This window comes from Vombatus ursinus, unplaced genomic scaffold (genome assembly GCF_900497805.2).
Source record: "Vombatus ursinus unplaced genomic scaffold, bare-nosed wombat genome assembly UNPS02014870.1, whole genome shotgun sequence".
Classification (NCBI taxonomy): domain Eukaryota; kingdom Metazoa; phylum Chordata; class Mammalia; order Diprotodontia; family Vombatidae; genus Vombatus; species Vombatus ursinus.
Genome location: NW_020954648.1, coordinates 8327581 through 8346067, shown reverse-complemented (window position 1 = coordinate 8346067; position 18487 = coordinate 8327581). Strand labels below are relative to the sequence as shown.

At 35.3% G+C, this 18487-nt stretch overlaps 1 protein-coding gene across 3 annotated transcripts in view; it reads right to left on the bottom strand.

The window, feature by feature from the left end:
* Positions 1-18487, bottom strand: part of AKR1D1 (aldo-keto reductase family 1 member D1) — a 78850-nt gene that overhangs the window by 7969 nt on the left and 52394 nt on the right. For 2 of the 3 annotated variants that reach the window (XM_027842252.1, XM_027842254.1), the window contains 3 exons: positions 18322-18487; positions 16446-16528; positions 1852-3486 (listed from right to left, as the gene is read on the bottom strand). In XM_027842252.1, coding sequence (XP_027698053.1) covers positions 3444-3486; positions 16446-16528; positions 18322-18487 — 292 coding nt within the window. In that variant the 3' untranslated portion in view covers positions 1852-3443. Of the gene's footprint in view, positions 1-1851; positions 3487-16445; positions 16529-18321 lie in introns of those variants that run through there. The other variant, XM_027842253.1, reaches the window with a different exon arrangement.

The following is an 18487-nucleotide window of genomic DNA, read 5'->3' as shown; positions in this document are numbered from 1 at the left end:
GAAGGGCCTGACGGGTGAGAGTTAGATTAAGTAAGGATAGTGACTGCAAAGAGATGGTGTGGTAGAGATCCTTCCCTTACATTGGCACCAAAGCATGTGCACAGGTTTGGAATTATGGCTCGGTTGTTAGTGCTAGCCTCATGTAGCATATATCAATACAGAGCAATGAAGCAACGATGATGGCTTGTCTCCAGATTTCTGATATGGAAGAATTTGCGCAGACAATTGGCTAGGGGTGGATGGGGCTCTGAGTAATTTGATATTGCTTTTTATAGGGTGGGCTAAATCATCTAATTTGATTGTCTGAATTCCAAAATATTGTGCAGAGGAAGATTGTCTCAGTCTGTTGTAGCTGCCTTCTGGGGACTTAAACATTTTCACAGAAGAATCAAGTCAGCCCAAAATGCTAAGAGTAATGGGCCTTGTTTTAGACACATTTCGCCCTCACATAAGGCAAGGCGATTCACTTAATACGACCAGGAGCCTGTAGAATCAGAGAAAGAGCAGGCAATGATAACTCAGGATCATGGTCATTTGGGAGACAGGGACACAAACAGATAACTGGAAGTGTAGAATGTATCTGGAATGTTGGTAGTAGGGAAATCCAGACCTTGAGTGAGATAATCATGAGACCACAGTGGGAGGAGAAGGGGTGTCAATGAGCATGGGAGAGGCAGCCTCTGATGCAAAGGCTCTGCCAGTAGAGGTGGTGTTGAAAGACTCAAATGAGATAATGGATAGAGGTTTGCACTTTGTAAGCCTTAAAACACTCCGTAAAGGGCAGTTATTATTATTGCTGTTATCGTTATAATTTTATTAGCCTACAGTCACCAGATCTCCAATCCGATGATGACTTTATTACCTTAGTCTTCTTCTGCACTTCTCCTGAGCTCTAACAATGTTTATAGAGCAACGATGGCGTGTGCTAGCAAATGTTTATCAACTCTCCCCCAAAAATGTACATACCCACACTTTTAAGTTTAATATGATTTATTGACATTTTGTTCATCACATTCTTTAGTCTAGACTATCAACAAAACAATCAAACAAGTGCTGATTTGTGGTGTTTGCTGATTTTCCAGGTATAAATGCTCACACTGAAAATTTAACCATCAGTTCTCAGGAGCTGGTTTGAGCTGGCTTCACCAGTACATGCTTGGTTTCACATCACATTCACAAAATAGGGAATGTCATATAGTTAAGAATCTGGAAATTTCCAGGAAGGAAGATTCTAGATATGGAGGGTTCAAGAGAAGGGGAAGGTTGAGGATAGCAGGAAGGAGGAGAAGTCTATCTAGAATAGAAGCAGCCTTGCCCTCAAGAATAGCTAAGTTCCTTGTACCAGAGGTTTTTCAGGCTGCCACCAAGGCCGAGCAACTGGACTCATGATTTCATTGGTCAATGGAACTCTGGGGTGAGAAAACACCTATTTCTAGTTCACTTAATACCTTCTCTGAAACTTATAGCCTTTAAGTACAGCTTGGACTTGCTTTGCAATTAAGGGATGTCTCAGTGCCTGAGAGTCTCTGACTTTGCAGGGTCACACAGCCAGGACAAATCAGAAGCAGGTCTTGAAGCTAGGTTTTTCTGACTTTACACTTAGCCCTCTATCCACTAGGCTAAGGTATTTCTAAATTCATAATTGAGTCAAAGGGAGCAAAAGGGTCAATATAATGAAATGCTCTTTATAGCAAACATCTCAGGAATGTACCTGTTTCATAACTAAGCATTATTACTAATCAATTGACCGTGATACAGCATTTTCCCTGTATAGCTCTTCCCATTTCTTCCCCCATTAATCTCTACCCCAAGCAGGCGGCAAGTGAATTAATGACAGACACTAGTCCAGGCTAGGTGCAGCTACAGTTTATTTCATTTGATTGTCATAGACTAGAGTTTATTCTTTCCTTCTTGGAGAGATTTCACATTGCACATCATCCCTCTTCCATACACTCTTTTTCTGGAATGTGAACATAGTACATCCAATGCTTTGAATCTATCCTTGCCTTTCGATATGAACCCAAAATCTCCTTTCTAATTTTCTTACTTTCCTCTTCAATCTAAAACCTGCCCTTAATTACTGTTTTGTGTTGAAATTCTGAATATCTGTTTTGGATGTTTGCTATTTCACAATAATGGAGGAGGGGAAAGGGCCTCACATATTTCTCTGTTACAGTAGTATCTTGATTAGAGTGTCCTTTGTCACTAGCTATCGTCTTTTGAAGACCGATCCTTAGATCAGTTTTGCTAGTACTTAAATTCTAATGAAATGTATACACTGGTAGGACTTTGATGCCTGGGACTCAGAGTAGACTGAGACACTAGCATAACAACTGAACTAGAGGTGGAGGGAAAAGCAGATAGAGACAGACAGAGATGGGAATGACATTTCTCAGGAAGGCTGGATTTCCATCTTTGTTATGGGGAGGAAAACTGTGTCTGGGCAGGAATCCCCTGGCTCTCCTATCTTCAACATGGGTTTGGGGCTTAGAATTATATTTCTCTTTTACACATCAGACATTTGAAGCCTAAGGGTGTGTATGTGTGTGTGTGTGTGTGTGTGTGTGTGTGTGTGTGTGTGTGGTTTTTTGTTTTTTGTTTTTTTTTGGAGGGGGAGAGGAGGTTCTGGATGAAATTACTTTTCCTGGCTACTTTAAGGAGAGAGTAGCTCTGCCCTACCTGGGAAGTTACCCTACCTCGAGGGTAACAGCTTAAGCTTGGCTGGTTTAGCTTTCTCTCCCCAACATATACTTATTACAAAAAAGATTATCATAGGTACTAAGCAAACATATTTATCAAAGTAAGCTAGTAAGACAGTAATCAGGGAAGCTGTACAGATTTGTTGAGTTGATAGGATACTAAAGAGTTGGGGAGTTCTGTGATCTGGGGGTAAGATGATTTTTCAGCTCAACTGGGGAGAAAAATGATCTCACCCAATAAGTCTTCTCTACTCTTTGGGGATATAAGAGCTGAGAATCAAGACATATGTGGAGGTGATGGCTTTTCTACCCACTTTAGAAACTCTCCCATTCTCCATTCAAAGTCTGTGCCTTGCCTTCTCCTATTCTCTTTTTTTCCCCCTTCTCTCTGTCTCTCTCTCCATCTCATATCTCTAGTTCTGTCTCTGTCTCTGTCGTTTCTAAGCCAATCAGGAGTCAGGCCTCCCAACCTGTACATAGCATCACAGGAGTGAGCTTCAGGGTATAGTCAAACCCATCAGGAGGTTATACTAGTGTATTAATCATTTGTTGCTTTATGATTTTGAGAGATTCAAAAACATTAGTCCTACAGTAACAGTAAATAATTAACAGTAAATAATCAGTTAGAATATATGAAAGAGAAGTATAGCTCTATTATCCTTTTCCATTCAGACTGGAAGGAATCCTCTGGTTTAAGTTTTTGGCACATACGAGAGTAAAAATCAGTATAGGTTTTTTCAGATGTCAGTATTCCTCATGAAAAGGATATTCAGGATGATCCTTCAACCTGCCAAAATAATTCAACCAAAGAAAATACTTTTACAATGGAAACTGTACTAATGTTGCATTCCATGGTGACTATTAACTACCACCCTTTTCTCCTACGCACGCTATTCTCTCTTTGCCACCTACTTATTCTCCTTCAGAGGCATTCACCTCTCCACTTACTTACCTGTTGCCACCGACCAGCTCATGTACCCTCTTAGCTTTGAATTCTACCTACAGGGTCTTAGCCAGAAGCTTAAAAGGGAAGTATCAATGTACAATAGTGGTAGGAGCAGCTAGGTGGCATAGTAGATAGAGCACTGGCCCTGGAGTTAAGGACACCTAAATTCAAATCAGGCCTCAGATATTTACTAGCTGTGTGACCTGGGTGAATTACTTAACTCCAATTGCCTCCAAAAAAACCACCAAAAACAAACAAACAAAAACCCATACAGTAGTGGTAGTAGGTAATAGCCACTTAAATGTGTGTCTGTCTTTCTGCCTATTTCCCTTCTCCCAACTCCTCTAAGGTTTTCAAGGACTAAAGTGTTACCTGGCCAGTGTTTAATTTTCCTCCCAACCCAGTATTTTTTTCAACTATTAGCCTCCTTCAGATTTGTTTTGTACATCTGCAACTCCCTGAGCAAACCTTTTTCTTCCTACAAAAATTCCTGGGGAAAGACACAGCATTGGGGATGCTCAGTCACTTTATTTAAGTTATTTAATTACAAATGAATTCTGAAATCTTTTTATTAATCTTTTCTTGCTTCCCCATTGTTCTCACAATGGTTATTTCAAATCTTAATTTTCTTAGGCAAAGTAGGAGATGAAACAGTCTGTGGAAAGTGGTGAGGGTGTGAAATTGGGATCTTAGAAAGAATGGAAAAGATCTAGATCAACTTCTATGGGCAACCTGATTGCATCAACAAAGGATGAATAAATCCTACTTGGCAATAAGGGCTCAGTTGAGCTTGAATAAGGTAAATTTATCTTGGACCCAATGAGTATGATTTGGTCATTTTCTCCTGCAACACGAGGCAGTCTAGGTTTGGGAACTGAGAAGGTAGACAATGGGAATCACAGAGTTCCAAGAACTGGTAAAATAAGTGGCAGAAAATTGAGCAGCCAAAGGGATATTAGCATATGAACAAGGACATTGCTGAAATGTACAACGATTGGGTTTAGTACACATAGAGAGGTAAAATCAGAATGGAGGGGTGATGAATGGGGAGACTAGGAAAGAATCATATAAAGTAAATCATATAAACTGATGAAAGAACTGACTCTTATTTTAACTTTCTTAAGGTTATAGGTAGCAACAAAGAAATCGATAGATTGATTAATTGGGTTATTCAAATGCTTTCCTATAGAAGGAGAAGTAGTATAAATACAGAATCACAAAATCATAGATTTGGAACTGGAAAGAACCTCAGAAGCTACCTGGTCTAATCTCATTTTACAGATGAGGAAACTGAAGTTAGGTGACTAGCCCAAGGTCACACAAGTAGCCAAGTTAAAAAGTGGGATTTCTACCCAAGTCCTATGTCTCTAGTACTTGTGGGCTTTCCACTATATCACATGCTTCCATAGCGAGGCAATAAGCCTAAGGATTCATGATAATTTTTAAAAAATTCATTTAAGTTTTAATTTATGAAATAAAACAAGCATTTCCATAATATAGCATAATAAAAAAGATGATTGCACATGAAACTAAAATTTATTTTGTGCAACTTGCTATTCCTTTTAAATATATAATAGTTATCATGTAAATTTCTTTTTTTTTCTTTCCTCTGCCCTAGAGATGGCTACCATTAGACACAAATATATATATGGATGTATACATATACATCCATATATTCACATATATGAAAAATTATTCTATACATATTTCTATTAATCAATTGTTTTTCTGAATGCAGGTAGCATCTTTCTTCAAATGTCCTTTATAGCTAATTTGGGTATTTATAATAGTCAAAATGACTTATTCAAAGTCAATCTTGAAACAATATTGCTATTACTATATACAATGTTGTCCTGCTCATTTCACTCTTCTTTATTTCCTGCAAGTCTTTCGTGGTTTTCTAAGATCATAGAGCTCATCATTTTTTACAGCACAATAGTATTTCCATCACAATCATATGTCACAACTTGTTCAGCCATTCTCCAATTGATTCATGATAATTTACTAATTTTTAGGTATGGGAACATGCCCTAGTCCCCTTATTTGATCTGTCCAAAAATGCCTCTGAAAAATGGTGTTTTCTGAACCTGAAAGCTATGTAACTATGGAAATATGACCAAGCATGTTCCCAGAGAAGAGATGGAAAAACTCACCATCTTCTTTGAGGAGGTAGAGACTATGGGTGTAGCAAATAGCATACACTATTAAAGTGATATGGTGGTTAGTTTTGCTGGATTGCTTTACCACCCCTTTGCCCCCCCCCCCCAATTTGTTTCTTGTTGTTTTTAAATTTGTTACAAGTAAGAGAGTTTTTTAGGTAGAGCAGAAGAGAAGCATAAATTTGGAAATGAAAGTGATGTAAAAACAGACTACATAAACAGAAAATTTTAAAAAGGAAATGTTTTCTATCTGATTTAGCAGCACAGTATAGTTGAAACACTGACCTGGGAGTTTAGCTGAAGAATTAGAGCTAATTAGCTAAGTGATCTTCAATAAGCCATTTAATTGCTTTTGGTCTCAGTTTCCTCCTCTGTAGAATGAAGGAGTTAAACTGGATGATCTCTAAGGTCTGTTCTAGTTTTGAAATGCTAATATTCTATATTAACAAAAGAAAGGTCTTTAGGGAGCTGATAGTTGAATATTTGTGAACAGAATCAAAGATTAACTATAAAGATTCACCTGAAAGTTTCCTGGGTATTTACAAAACTGTCTTTTCCCCCAAAGGATGAAGCAACTTTGGATGACAAAGGTGAGTATGTATTTTAGACATTGACTCTGTGAAAGAAATAGGTCTCTCTTTAATCAGTTTGGTCTTTTAATTAAAACATTATTTTGAGATTGGGATAGACTGGAGAGAAACCAGAAACAATCTTAATGGTCTAGCAGCCATCAGTGATCTCTTCCAGTCATTACAACTGCTGCTGCTTCTAGTTAACATTTATATAGTGCTTACCATGTGCCAGACACTATTCTAAGAGCTTAAGAATTATTTATTCATTTGATCCACACAACAACTCTGGAAGGTAGGTGCTATTATTATCCCCATTGTACAGATGAGGAAACTGAGGCAAACAGAGGTTAAGTGACTTGCCCAGGGTCACATAGCTACTAAGTGTCTGAGGCCAGATTTGAACTCAGGTCTTTCTGACTCCAGGTCCAGGACTCTATCCACTGTGCCACCTAGAAGTAGGAAGTCTTGACTTATTATTTAAAGGGAGTGCTAACTCATTTCCCTAGTATGTTCCAACCTTATACAAGATATTCGCTCTGTCCATGTCATAAACACTGCAATATCCATAAACCAATGCCATCTATTAGTTTCTGTGCATCAACAACAAATATGTATATTTGTATGAAAATCACCTTACCTATTATATGCATATTATATGTCTGTATTTATATACTGACACAGTTGTTTTCAACTCAATGGTTTGTTGACCGAATTAAAGACTGCTACCTAGGCTTATTTAGCTTAGGAAAGTGATAAAATGTGTTTTTATCCACTTTTTTTTTGCTCCCAAGGCGATTTGGTGGAGTTTTTATTTTGTTTTATTTTTGAAAAAAATTTTTTTTAATGTATAATAGTTTATCAGAAGAAAAACTTCTCCACGACACTTTGGCAAGTTAAAGAAATATTTCCTTAGTCAGCTTTTTCTGATTCAACAGAAAGAGTGGAGCAAGATAGCAAGTAGCTAAGTTGTTTGCATTTTATTAATAACAACTATTTAAACCAATGTATCCAAGATGAGAAGGAAAGCAGAAAACTGGGAACAATTTTATAGACAGTTTCTTGGATAAAGGTATCATTTGTCAAATTTATAAGAATATGAGTCATTCCCCAATTGATACATTGTCAAAGGATATGAATAAGAAGTTTCTTGATGAAGAAATAAAAATTACATATGGTTATATGAAAAAATTCTCTAAATCATTATTAATTCAAGAAATGCAAATTAAAGCAACTTTGAGATATTGTCTCACACCTATCAGATTGGCTAAAATAATAGAAGGGGAAAATGACAAATGTTAGAGGGCATGTGGAAAAATTGGGAAACTAACACACTGTTGGTGGAGCTGTGAATTAATCCAACCATTTTGAAGAGCAATCTGGAATTATGCCCAAAGAGTTATGAAACTGCGTATACCCACTGACCCAGCAATATACTATTAGGTATGTCCCAAGGTGATAAAGGAAAAAGGAAAAGAACCTAGGCATTCTAAAATATTTATAGCAGCTCTCTTTGTGGTGGCAAAGAACTGGAAGTTGAGGGAATTCCCCTCAATGGGGGAATGGCTAAACAACTTGTGATGGAATACTGCTGTTATGTAAGAAATAGTGAGCTGGTTGACTTTAGAAAATACATGGAAAGACTTGCATGAAATAATGAAGAGTGAAAAGAGCAGAACCAAGAAAACATATGCAGTAACAGCAATATTGTTTGAAGAACAACTGTGAATGACTAAGTTATTCTGAGTTTTATAAATATTCAAATCAACTACAAAGGACCTATGAAAGAAGATGCCAGCCACCTCCAGAGAAAGAAATGGTAAATAGAAGTATGCATAGTGTGATTTTACATATATATGTACATATTTGTATGTCTATATTAATCTATCTATCTATCTATCTATCTATCTATCTATCTATCTATCTATCTATCTACCTAACTATGTCTACATATGTATCTGTATCTAATAGTAGACTTCTTGAGTGTGGGGTAGGGATGGATGGAGGGAGATAGTTTAGAACTTAATATGTAACAAAAATAAATAAAATTTTAAAAATTAATAATAATCATTTACATACCTCATTTGAAAAGAAGAGCTGAAGATAGTCAAACACAATTATTTCTCAGATGATTTCAGGAAATGGAAATGTTAAAGGGAGTTGGTTTGTTCATGAACATAAGGTGAAGAAACCTTTGCAAACATTTGTTTCAACCTTATTCAGTTTTGTTTTGAAAGTTCAGAAAAGGAAAAAAAGTTTTCTTGCTTTGGCTAGGAGGAAGGGGTGAGGGTAGGGGATATATAGTCATTGAGAGAGAAGAGCCCTTCCTCAAGGTCTCTTTTAGTTTGAGGGTCTCCAAAAGAATGTCTTTCTACTGTTGCCTGAAACCTTCTGTGGAAGAGATGAGAGTTAACAGGTTGAGACAAGTGCTTTTAACTTAAGAGTCTCAGTTATTTTTTGCCTAAAAAATTAGAACTAGTTTTCCAAATTATGGAGAACTCATCTGATCGATTAATTGTCACAGTAATATTGGCTGGCATGAGGGATGGGGTGGGGGTGTTAAGCAAGACTATTAACATTTGATGGCAGTCAGTTGAGAATGGTCTGGAACAAATGTGCTATAGCTATGAATTAGCTCTGAGATAGCCCATAAGGGAGACAAGATAACAGAAGAAAGCCAAAGTTTTATGTCAGCAAAGATCACATTAACAATTCAGTTTAACAATAAAGATACTTAAATCATACCTAGAAGTCTGTTTCTGTTTGTACTATGTTTGAACATGTATGTTACTTTTTAGAAATTAGTGCTTGTTCAATACGTATTCAATTATAATAAAATAATATAATTTTTGAAATCACATGGAAAATAGTTATATAGTCATCCTTGTTATTCTTAGTTATCTATACCTGAAAGAAGTCTTAGATTTTTAGCTTAGTCTACTTCCCAAAGACACCACCATATACTTGGTGGTTACTAAACTCAGTGGGAATTAAATTACCCTCGAGCAGGGGTGGGGAAGACTAACTTAACCAGCAAAACTTAGAATAATTTTACAAGGGAAAAAATGGATCTTCAATTAAATAAAAGACTTTCAAACATTCCTAATGAAGAAAATTGGAGCTGAAAAGATACTTCAAAACACAAATCTTAAAGTGAAGAGAAAATTAAAAAGGTAAATACAAGTCAACAAACAAGTGGAAGGGACTTTATAAGGATGAACTGTTTATATTCTAAGAGAGGAAGGGAATGATAAAAGAGTCCTTTTCAGAAATCTAATATCATAAAACGTCATAAAGATAGTCAAATAAGATAGAAGACCTTGAAGAGGTCGTGTTAAGATTTCATGATGCCAAAAGAAAAAAGAAAAGGGGAATGGGAAAGGATACATTGGGGGGAAATTGGAGGAAAGATGGGGGAAAACTCATATAATTGGGTGTGCAAGAAGAAGGATATACACACATGGAAGTCATGGAGGGGCTGGAATCAGTTGGACTTCACGTTCATCTAAGCTGGTCAAAAAAGAGCAGAACGTATACATCCACATACATAAACAAAGAATTTAGTGTTGGAATACGTTCAACTCAACAGGCATAGAAAAAGGAAGAGGAAGAGGGGAAAAGGGAATATAAGAGGGAAGGTAGATTCAGGAAGGGATTAGTCACCAACCTTTAAAGAAGAGAATGAAGAGGTAGTTAATAGGAAAGAAAGTAAAGGGAGGAACCTATAATAAGGGTTGGGGTAAAGAAAAGAAAAAGTATGAGGAAAAAATGGTGGTAAACAATTAACTATCTTAACTGTACATGTGAATGGGATGAACTCATTCATAAAACAGAAGAGTGGGTTAGAAGAATGGATTAGAAAGCAAAATACAGTAATATGTTCTTTACAAGAAACACACTTAAGACACAAAGTTAAACTATAGGATTGGAGTAAAATCTATTATGCCTCAGCTTGACACACAAAAAAGGCAGAGAGAGCAATTATGATTTCAGATAAGGCAACAGGAAAAATAGACTTGACTGAAAAAAAAAACAGGGAAAACATATTTTGCTAAAAAATACCATATACAGTGAATCAATTTCAACACTTAACACATAATATACCAACTAGCATACTATCTAAATGCTTAAAGAATTACAAGGAAAAATAGACAGTAAAACTATAATGGGGGGGGGGTGCCTGCATGTATCCTTCTCAGAGCTGGACACATTGGAAGCAGAGTCTACCTTAACAAAGAATTTAAAAGTCAAGTAGTTGGCTGGGAACATGAGCAAATAATGTAAAAAAAACCTCACACTATAGAATCTTACTTTGGTGACAAGGAAGATCAAAACATATAACCAGAAGAAGACAACAAAGTCAAAGCTCCTCCATCCAAAGCCTCCAAGACAAGTATGAACTGGTCTCAGGCCGTGGAAGAGTTCAAAAAGGATTTTGAAAAGCAAGTAAGAGAAGTGGAGGAAAAAATTGGAAAAGAAATGAGAATGATGCAAGAAATAATGAAAACCAAGTCAACAGCTTGCTAAAGGAGACCCAAAAAATACTGAAGAAAAAAAATAACACCTTAAAAAATACCTTAACCCAAATGGCAAAAGAGATCCAAAAAGCCAATGAGGAGAAGAATGCCTTCGAAAGCAGAACTGGCCAGGTGGAAAAGGAAGTCCAAAAGCTTACTGAAGAAAATACTTCCTTAAAAATTAGAATGGAGGAAATAGAAGCTAGTGACTTTATGAGAAATCAAGACATTGTAAAACAAATCCAAAAGAATGAAAAAAATAGAAGACAATGTGAAATATCTCATTGGAAAAACAACTGACCTGGAAAATAGATCCAGGACAGGTAATTTTAAAATTATTGGACTATCTGAAAGCCATGATAAAAAAAAAAGAGTCTAGACATCATCTTTCAAGAAATTATCAAGGAAAACTTCCCTGATATTCTAGAACCAGAGGGTAAAATAGAAATTGAAAGAATCTGCTGATCACCTCCTAAAAGAGATCCCAAAAGGAAAACTCTTAGGAATATTATAGCCAAATTCCAGAGTTCCCAGATTAAGGAGAAAATATTGCAAGCAGTCAGAAAGAAACAATTCAAATATTGTGGAAACAGAATGAGGATAACACAGGAGTTAGCAGCTTCTACATTAAGGGATCAGAGGGCTTGGAATTTGATATTCCAGAGGTCAAAGGAGATAAGATTAAAACCAAGAATTACCTACCCAGCAAAACTGAGTATAATCTTTCAGGGGGAAAATGGACATTCAATGGAATAGAGAACTTTCAAAAACATTCTTGATGAAAAGACCAGAACTGAATAGAAAATTTGACTTTCAAATACAAGACTCAAGAGAAACATGAAAAGATAAACAGGAAAGAGAAATCATAAGGGACTTATTAAAGTTGAACTGTTTACATTCCTACATGGAAAGATGATATTAATCATGAGACCTTTCTCAGTATTGGGGTAGTTGGAGAGAATATATATACAGACAGACAGCACAGGGTGAGTTGAATATGAAGAAATGATATGTAAAAAATAAAATTAAGGGGTGAGAGAATTATACTGGGAGAAGGAGAAAGGGAGAGGTAGAATGTGGTAAATTATCTCACATAAAAGAGGCAAGAAAAAGCTTTTACAGTGAAGGGGAAGGGGAGGGAGGTTAGAGGGAATGAATGAATCTTACTCTCATTGGGTTTGGCTGAAGGACGGAATAACATACACACTCAATTGGGTATGGAAATCTATCTTACCCTACAGAAAAAATAGGGGGGAAGGGGATAAGAGAGGGGGGATGATAGAAGGGAGGGCAGATTGGGAGAAGGGGTAATCAGAAGCAAACACTTTTGTGGAGGGACAGGGTCAAAGGAGAGAATAGAATAAATGAGAGAGCAGGATAGGATGGAGGGAATTATAGTTAGTCTTTCACAACATGATTATTATGGAAGTGTTTTGCATGACTACAACTGTATAACTTCTATCGAATTATTTGCCTTCTCAGTGAGGATGGGTGGGGAGGGAGGAAGGGAGAGAATTTGGAACTCAAAGTTTTAAAAATGAATGTTAAAAATTGTTTTTACATGCAACTGGGAAATAAGATATGCAGGCAATGGGGTATAGAAATCTATCCTGCCCTACAGGAATATAGAAAGGGAAGGGGATAAGAGAAGGGGGGGTGATAAAAAGGAGGGCAGATTGGGGGAAGAGGTAGTCAGAATCCACTCCATCTTGGGGTGGGGGGAGAGGAGAGATGGGGAGAAAATTTGGAACTCAAAATCTTGTGGAAGTGAATGTTGAAAACTAAAAGTTAATTAATTAATTAATTAATAAAAGAAAAGATTATGACAATAATGAGACAACATACCAACATTTTGGGGATCTAATAAAGCAGAGGATAAAATGTTTAACTCTAAACAATTTAATTAACAAAAAACAAAGAACATTAAAAATTGAGAATGCAACTAAAAAACAAACCTAGAAGACCATCAAATAGAAAAAACAATTAAACTACAAAACAGAAATCAGGAAAATTGAGGAAGAGATTAACAAAATTGAAAGCAAAAACTTCATTGAATTAATAAATAAAACTAGGAATTTGTGGAGATGGGCAATAAAATAGAAAAAAACAAGTCAATTTGATTTAAAAGAAGATAACCAAATTATCAGTATTAAAATTTTAAAAAGAGAATTGACAACAATTGAAGAAGAAAAGATATTATTAAACTATTTTGCCCAACTATATGCCAGTAAAATTCACAGCCTAAATGAAATGAATTGATATTTAAAAAATTATAAAATATCCAGATTAATAGAACAAGAAATAAAAAAATTTAAAAAACCTCATCTTGAAGGAAGAAACTGAACAAGCCATAAATGAACCTTGGGTATGGAGGGGTGGGGAGAGAAACCCAGGACCAGCTAGATTCAAGTGAGTTCTATCAAACATTCAAAGAAGAATTAAATCCAATATTATCTAAACTATTTACAGAATTGTAAAAGAAAAGATCCTATCAAATTCTTTCTATGATACAAATGTTGTGTTAATACCTACAATAGGGAAAGTGAAAAAAGAAAAAAAAATTGACCAATATTCTTAATGAATATTGATACAAAAATTTCACATAAAATCATAGAAAAAAGGGCAAAACAACATATCCCAAAGATTATATTGTATGATCAGGTAGGATTTGTAGTAGCAATGCAGAGTTGTCTTAATACTAGTAAAATTACAATCTTAATCATATTAATAAAAAAAATCACACGATTATATCTCTAGAAGTAGAAAACTTTTGATATAATACCGTGCCTATCTCCATTAAAAACGTAAGAAAACAGGAATAAATGGACCTTTTTTTTGCACATGATAACGTACATCTAAAACCAAGAGTCAGCATTATATGTAATGGGGGTAAACTAGAATCCTTTTCAATAAACTGAGATGTGAAACAGGGATATCCATCATCACACTTCTATTTGACATAGTACTAGATATACTGGCTATAACAAAAAGACAATAAAAAGAAATTGATGGAATAAGCAAAGGTAACTAAGAAACAAAATGATCAATTTTTGCAGGTGTTGTGATGGTGTAGTTAAAGAATCCTAGAGTCAAACTAAAAATTAATTGAAATAATAACTTCTGTAAAGTTTTAGGATATAAAATAAATCCATGCAATCCATCAGAATTTCTCTAGAATGCCATTAAAAGCTAGCAAGAAGAGATAGAAAGAGAAATTTCATTTAAAATTATTATAGAATGTGTAAAGGGAGTCTACCTTCCAAATACATATAAGAACTATATAAATACAACTAATAACCACTATTTACAAAAATAAAGTTAAACCCATATTTTTGAGAAATATTAATTGCTCAGGGAAGGCCAAGTCGATGTAAAAAAGTAATACCGCCTAAGTTATTTTATTTATTAAATGCCACAACCATCAGACTACCAAAGGATTACTTTATAGAGCAAGAATAATAATAATGACATTCATAAGAGGTCACAAAGAATCAAGAATCTCCAGGGAAATAATGAAAAAAAGTGTGAATAATGGGAGGCTAGCAGTATCACCTCTAAATCTATATTATAAAGCAGCAATTCTCAAAATAATATGGAACTGGTTAAAAAATAGAGATTAATCACTGGATCAGATTATATACACAATATACAGAAACAAACACACTTAGGAATCCAGTGTTTGATAAACACAAAGACTCTAGCTACTGGGAAAAGGATTTACTTTTAGATAAAATCTTCTGGGAAAATTGGACAGCAGTATGGGAGAAATTAAATTTAGAACATTACCTCACACCATATACCATGATAAGTTTGAATGGACATGTCACCTAGACATAAAAGGTCACATCATAAACAAACTAGAGAGAAAAGGCAAAAATTGCTGATGAGATATGAGTTAGGGAAGAATCCATGACTAAACAAGGGACAGAGAGGAGTACAAATGATAAAATATAAAATTTTGGTTTCATAAAATTAAAAAGTTTTTGCACAAGTAAATTGAATATAGCTAAGGTTAGAATGGAATCAGTTAACTGGGAAAAAAATCTTTGCAGCAAGTTCTGACAAAGAACTATATATATTTTAGACATATGCAAGAAACTGATTCAAATTCATAAAATTAAGGGCCATTCATGAATTGATAAATGGTCTAAGGATATGAGCAAGTAGCTCTCAAGGGAAAAAACCTAAGCTATATATATAGCCATATTTTAAAAAATGCTCCAAATCACTAGTAATTAATAAAGGAACTCTGAGGTCCTATCTCATAACCATCAGATTGACCAGAAAAATTCACAAATTTTGGAGAAGCTTCAAGATAAAAGGTACATTTATGAGCTGTTGCTGAAGCTAAGAATGGGATCCAACCATTCTGGAAAGCAGTTTGGAATTATGCATAACAGATTATTAAACAATGCATGTCCTTTGATCCAACTGTACTGCTATTAGGCCTACACCCCTAAAGAAAAAGAAAAAGTTCCTATGTGAACAAAAATATCTATAGCAACTTTTTGTGGTGGCAAAGTACTAGAAACAAAGTGGGTGCCCATTAATTGGGGAACAACTGAATAAATTTTGGTAGAGGAATGTAATGGAATTATACTATTGTGCTGGAAGAAATGAGGAAAAAGATGATTTAAAAGAAATATGGAAAGACTTGAATGAAATGATATGTGGTAAAGTGAATAGAACTAGAAGAACTAGAATTTATACTATGATATAAATATTATACAAATGAATAATTTTGAAAGACTTAAGGCCTCTGATCAAATGATCAATTATGATTACAGAAAATTGATAAGGAATACTGTCTACTTTCTGACAAATGTAATGAACCAATATGATAATGCTTTGCTTGATACAATACAGGCATTTTCTTTTCTTCCTTCCTCCCTCCCTCTTTCTTTCTTTCTTTCTTTCTTCTCTTTCTTTAATAAAAATTTTTTTAATAAAAAGAATGCTTGATGATTGAAAAAAAAAAGTAAAAAAAAAACCATTATCTTCTGCAAGGAGCCTTTCCTGATCTCTCTTAATGCTGGTACCTTCCCTCTATTGACTATTTCTGATTTATCTTGTATTTATATTGTACATAGTTACTAGCATGTTGTCTCTCATATTGTGAGCTGTTTCAGGGATTGTTTTTTGCCTGTCTTGGTATCCCTACTCTTAACACAATCTGGAACTTAGTAGGTACCTAATAAATGCTTGTTGACTTTATTTGGATTTGTGTTTATTGATATTTGTTTAAGTCAAAAATAAATAAGTTATTTTAAAGAGATTGTAGAGATTATGTATTTCATTTTACAGATGAGGAAACTGACACCCAGAGAGTTTAGATGACTTCCCCAAGGTCAAATAGCTGATTCATGGCAGAACCAAGATTAGAACTCACATGTTCTGAGTCCTAAACCAATGTTCTTTCTATTACATCACTGCTGCCTGCCCAATTAGTTCTCTCACGCAGGCAGTATTTGAATGGTTTATGAAAGAGGACCTAGTCCTGAAGGCTGAGTCTCCTAAATCCAATGGTGTCTGATAGAGAAGGCCCCAGAACTTACATGAGAAGCTGCACAAAGCGAATATTTTTATTCAAGGCTTTAATGTTCTCCATTTCTTCATCAGTGAGTGAGAAGTCAAAGACCTGATACAAGGAAAATAAGAAAGAGTGAGATAATTCCAGGAGCATCACAATACACACTGAAGCTTCTAAGTAGGATGATGATTGCCAGTATAAAACAATGATTGGTTAATCCCATAAATTCCTATAGATTCAAACGTCCCCTGGAAAGCCAAGTATAATCTGCTATAAGCCAGTTCCCAAGAAATCAATGTTTTGAGGCTCCAATGGGAAAGTTTATGGAAATTCTAGTTCACGGTGATCTTCTTGCCTTTCCTGTAATCCCCTTCTGGCCTTAGTGCTCTTCTCTACCTTTTTGGCAGCTGAGCAGTATGAGAAGTCATTCTGTTGTATGTTATTGTGTTGGTAAATGTTTAACAATCAGCTCTCTCTTCCCTCTACCCCAATGACAACCTTTTGAGTTTAATTGCATTATTAATATTTTCTGCATCACTTTCTTAAGTTTAGACAACTAACAACAAGATAAATCTAGCTCTGATTTATAACATTTGCTTATTTTCCACTGGAAATTGAACAATTAGCTCTTTTTTTTTTTGATGAGGCAATTGGGACTAAGTGACTTGCCCAGAGTCACACAGCTAGTGAGGGGTCAGATTTGAACTCAGATCCTCCTGACTCCAGGGCCTGTGCTCTATCCACTGTGCCACCTAACTGCCCCACAATTAGCTTGTGAAAACCAGTATGAGCTGGCTTTAGCACACCTCTGGAATCTACCTATATCTCAGTCAAGCATTTGATTGACTCAGTCTTCAAGATTGGTGAAAACACAGGAACAGCAATTTTTTGGGAACATGGTTTGCATTTTGCAGCTTTAATATTTAAAGGCAAAATGCTGCCTAATATTTACAAGAGGGAAAAACAACAAGCAAAGTTATAAATTATCTTTCTGGCTTCCTTTCAATTAAAAAGGCTAGTTGTTCATTGACTAGGATGTTCTATTTGGATCAGAAGCTTTTAATATCTTTGAATTTCATATGATGAAATCAAGCTAAGCAAAAACATTTCACATTCAAATGCCATCAATTAAACAACCTAAGAATTTAACTTTGGAACAGAATTGTGAGCTAAATGATTAGTTACAAATTTAATTGATTTTTAATTTTGGTAATAGACACTACCTAGTATTTGATCTTTAGCTGAGCTATTAACAAGGGTGATTCTGTAACTCCTAGCTTTTTGTTTATTGGTTCAGTTTTCTCATTCTGAAGTCATAGCATAGTCATTTAATCTGGCTAATTCTTTAATTTTTGTTTTTACTGCACAAAAAGAAGCTGACATTATAGGGTTGGTTATCAGTTGCTTACATTGAAAGCAGACACAGGTGGTTGAAATCTAGATGATCTCCAAGTCTCATTAATATCTGCCTGTGCCTGCACTAAACTTTTTTTTTAATTAATCCAGATATATTAACAATTAGAAAAGTTTGAGTGGTAAAAGTTTCAAGTTTTTTTCCCATTCTCACTTAACAAGTGAGAATTTCCCCCTTCTCACTTAATAAGTAATGGCAAGAGATGACAGAAGAAGAAAACAGGAAAAATAATGGAAGTGGATAATTCACAAATTAGAAATTTAGCCCCTGAATAATTGATCATTAGCTATAATTCAGTCAGATTAAATCTAGACACAAGGAAGTGACCCTAGGTAAGAGGTCACTAAGAAAACAAATAAAGATGCTACTTCTGGTTGAGTATTGGGGATTCACCTCATTGTCATTGCTATTTGCAGTCCCTAGATTAAAGATGTAGTGCCCATTCTAGTGATACCTTTTTATGTAGTTCCACAAACTAGTCTCTTACCTGGAAGTTTTCTTTTATCCTTTCCGCATTAAAACTTCTGGGAATAACAACTATCCCTCGTTGGATATTGAAACGTAGACAGATTTGTGCTGGTGACTTATGGTATTTTTTACCCAAGGAGATTAGCAAAGGGTCTTCCAGCAATGGAGGACACTCCAAGTTCACC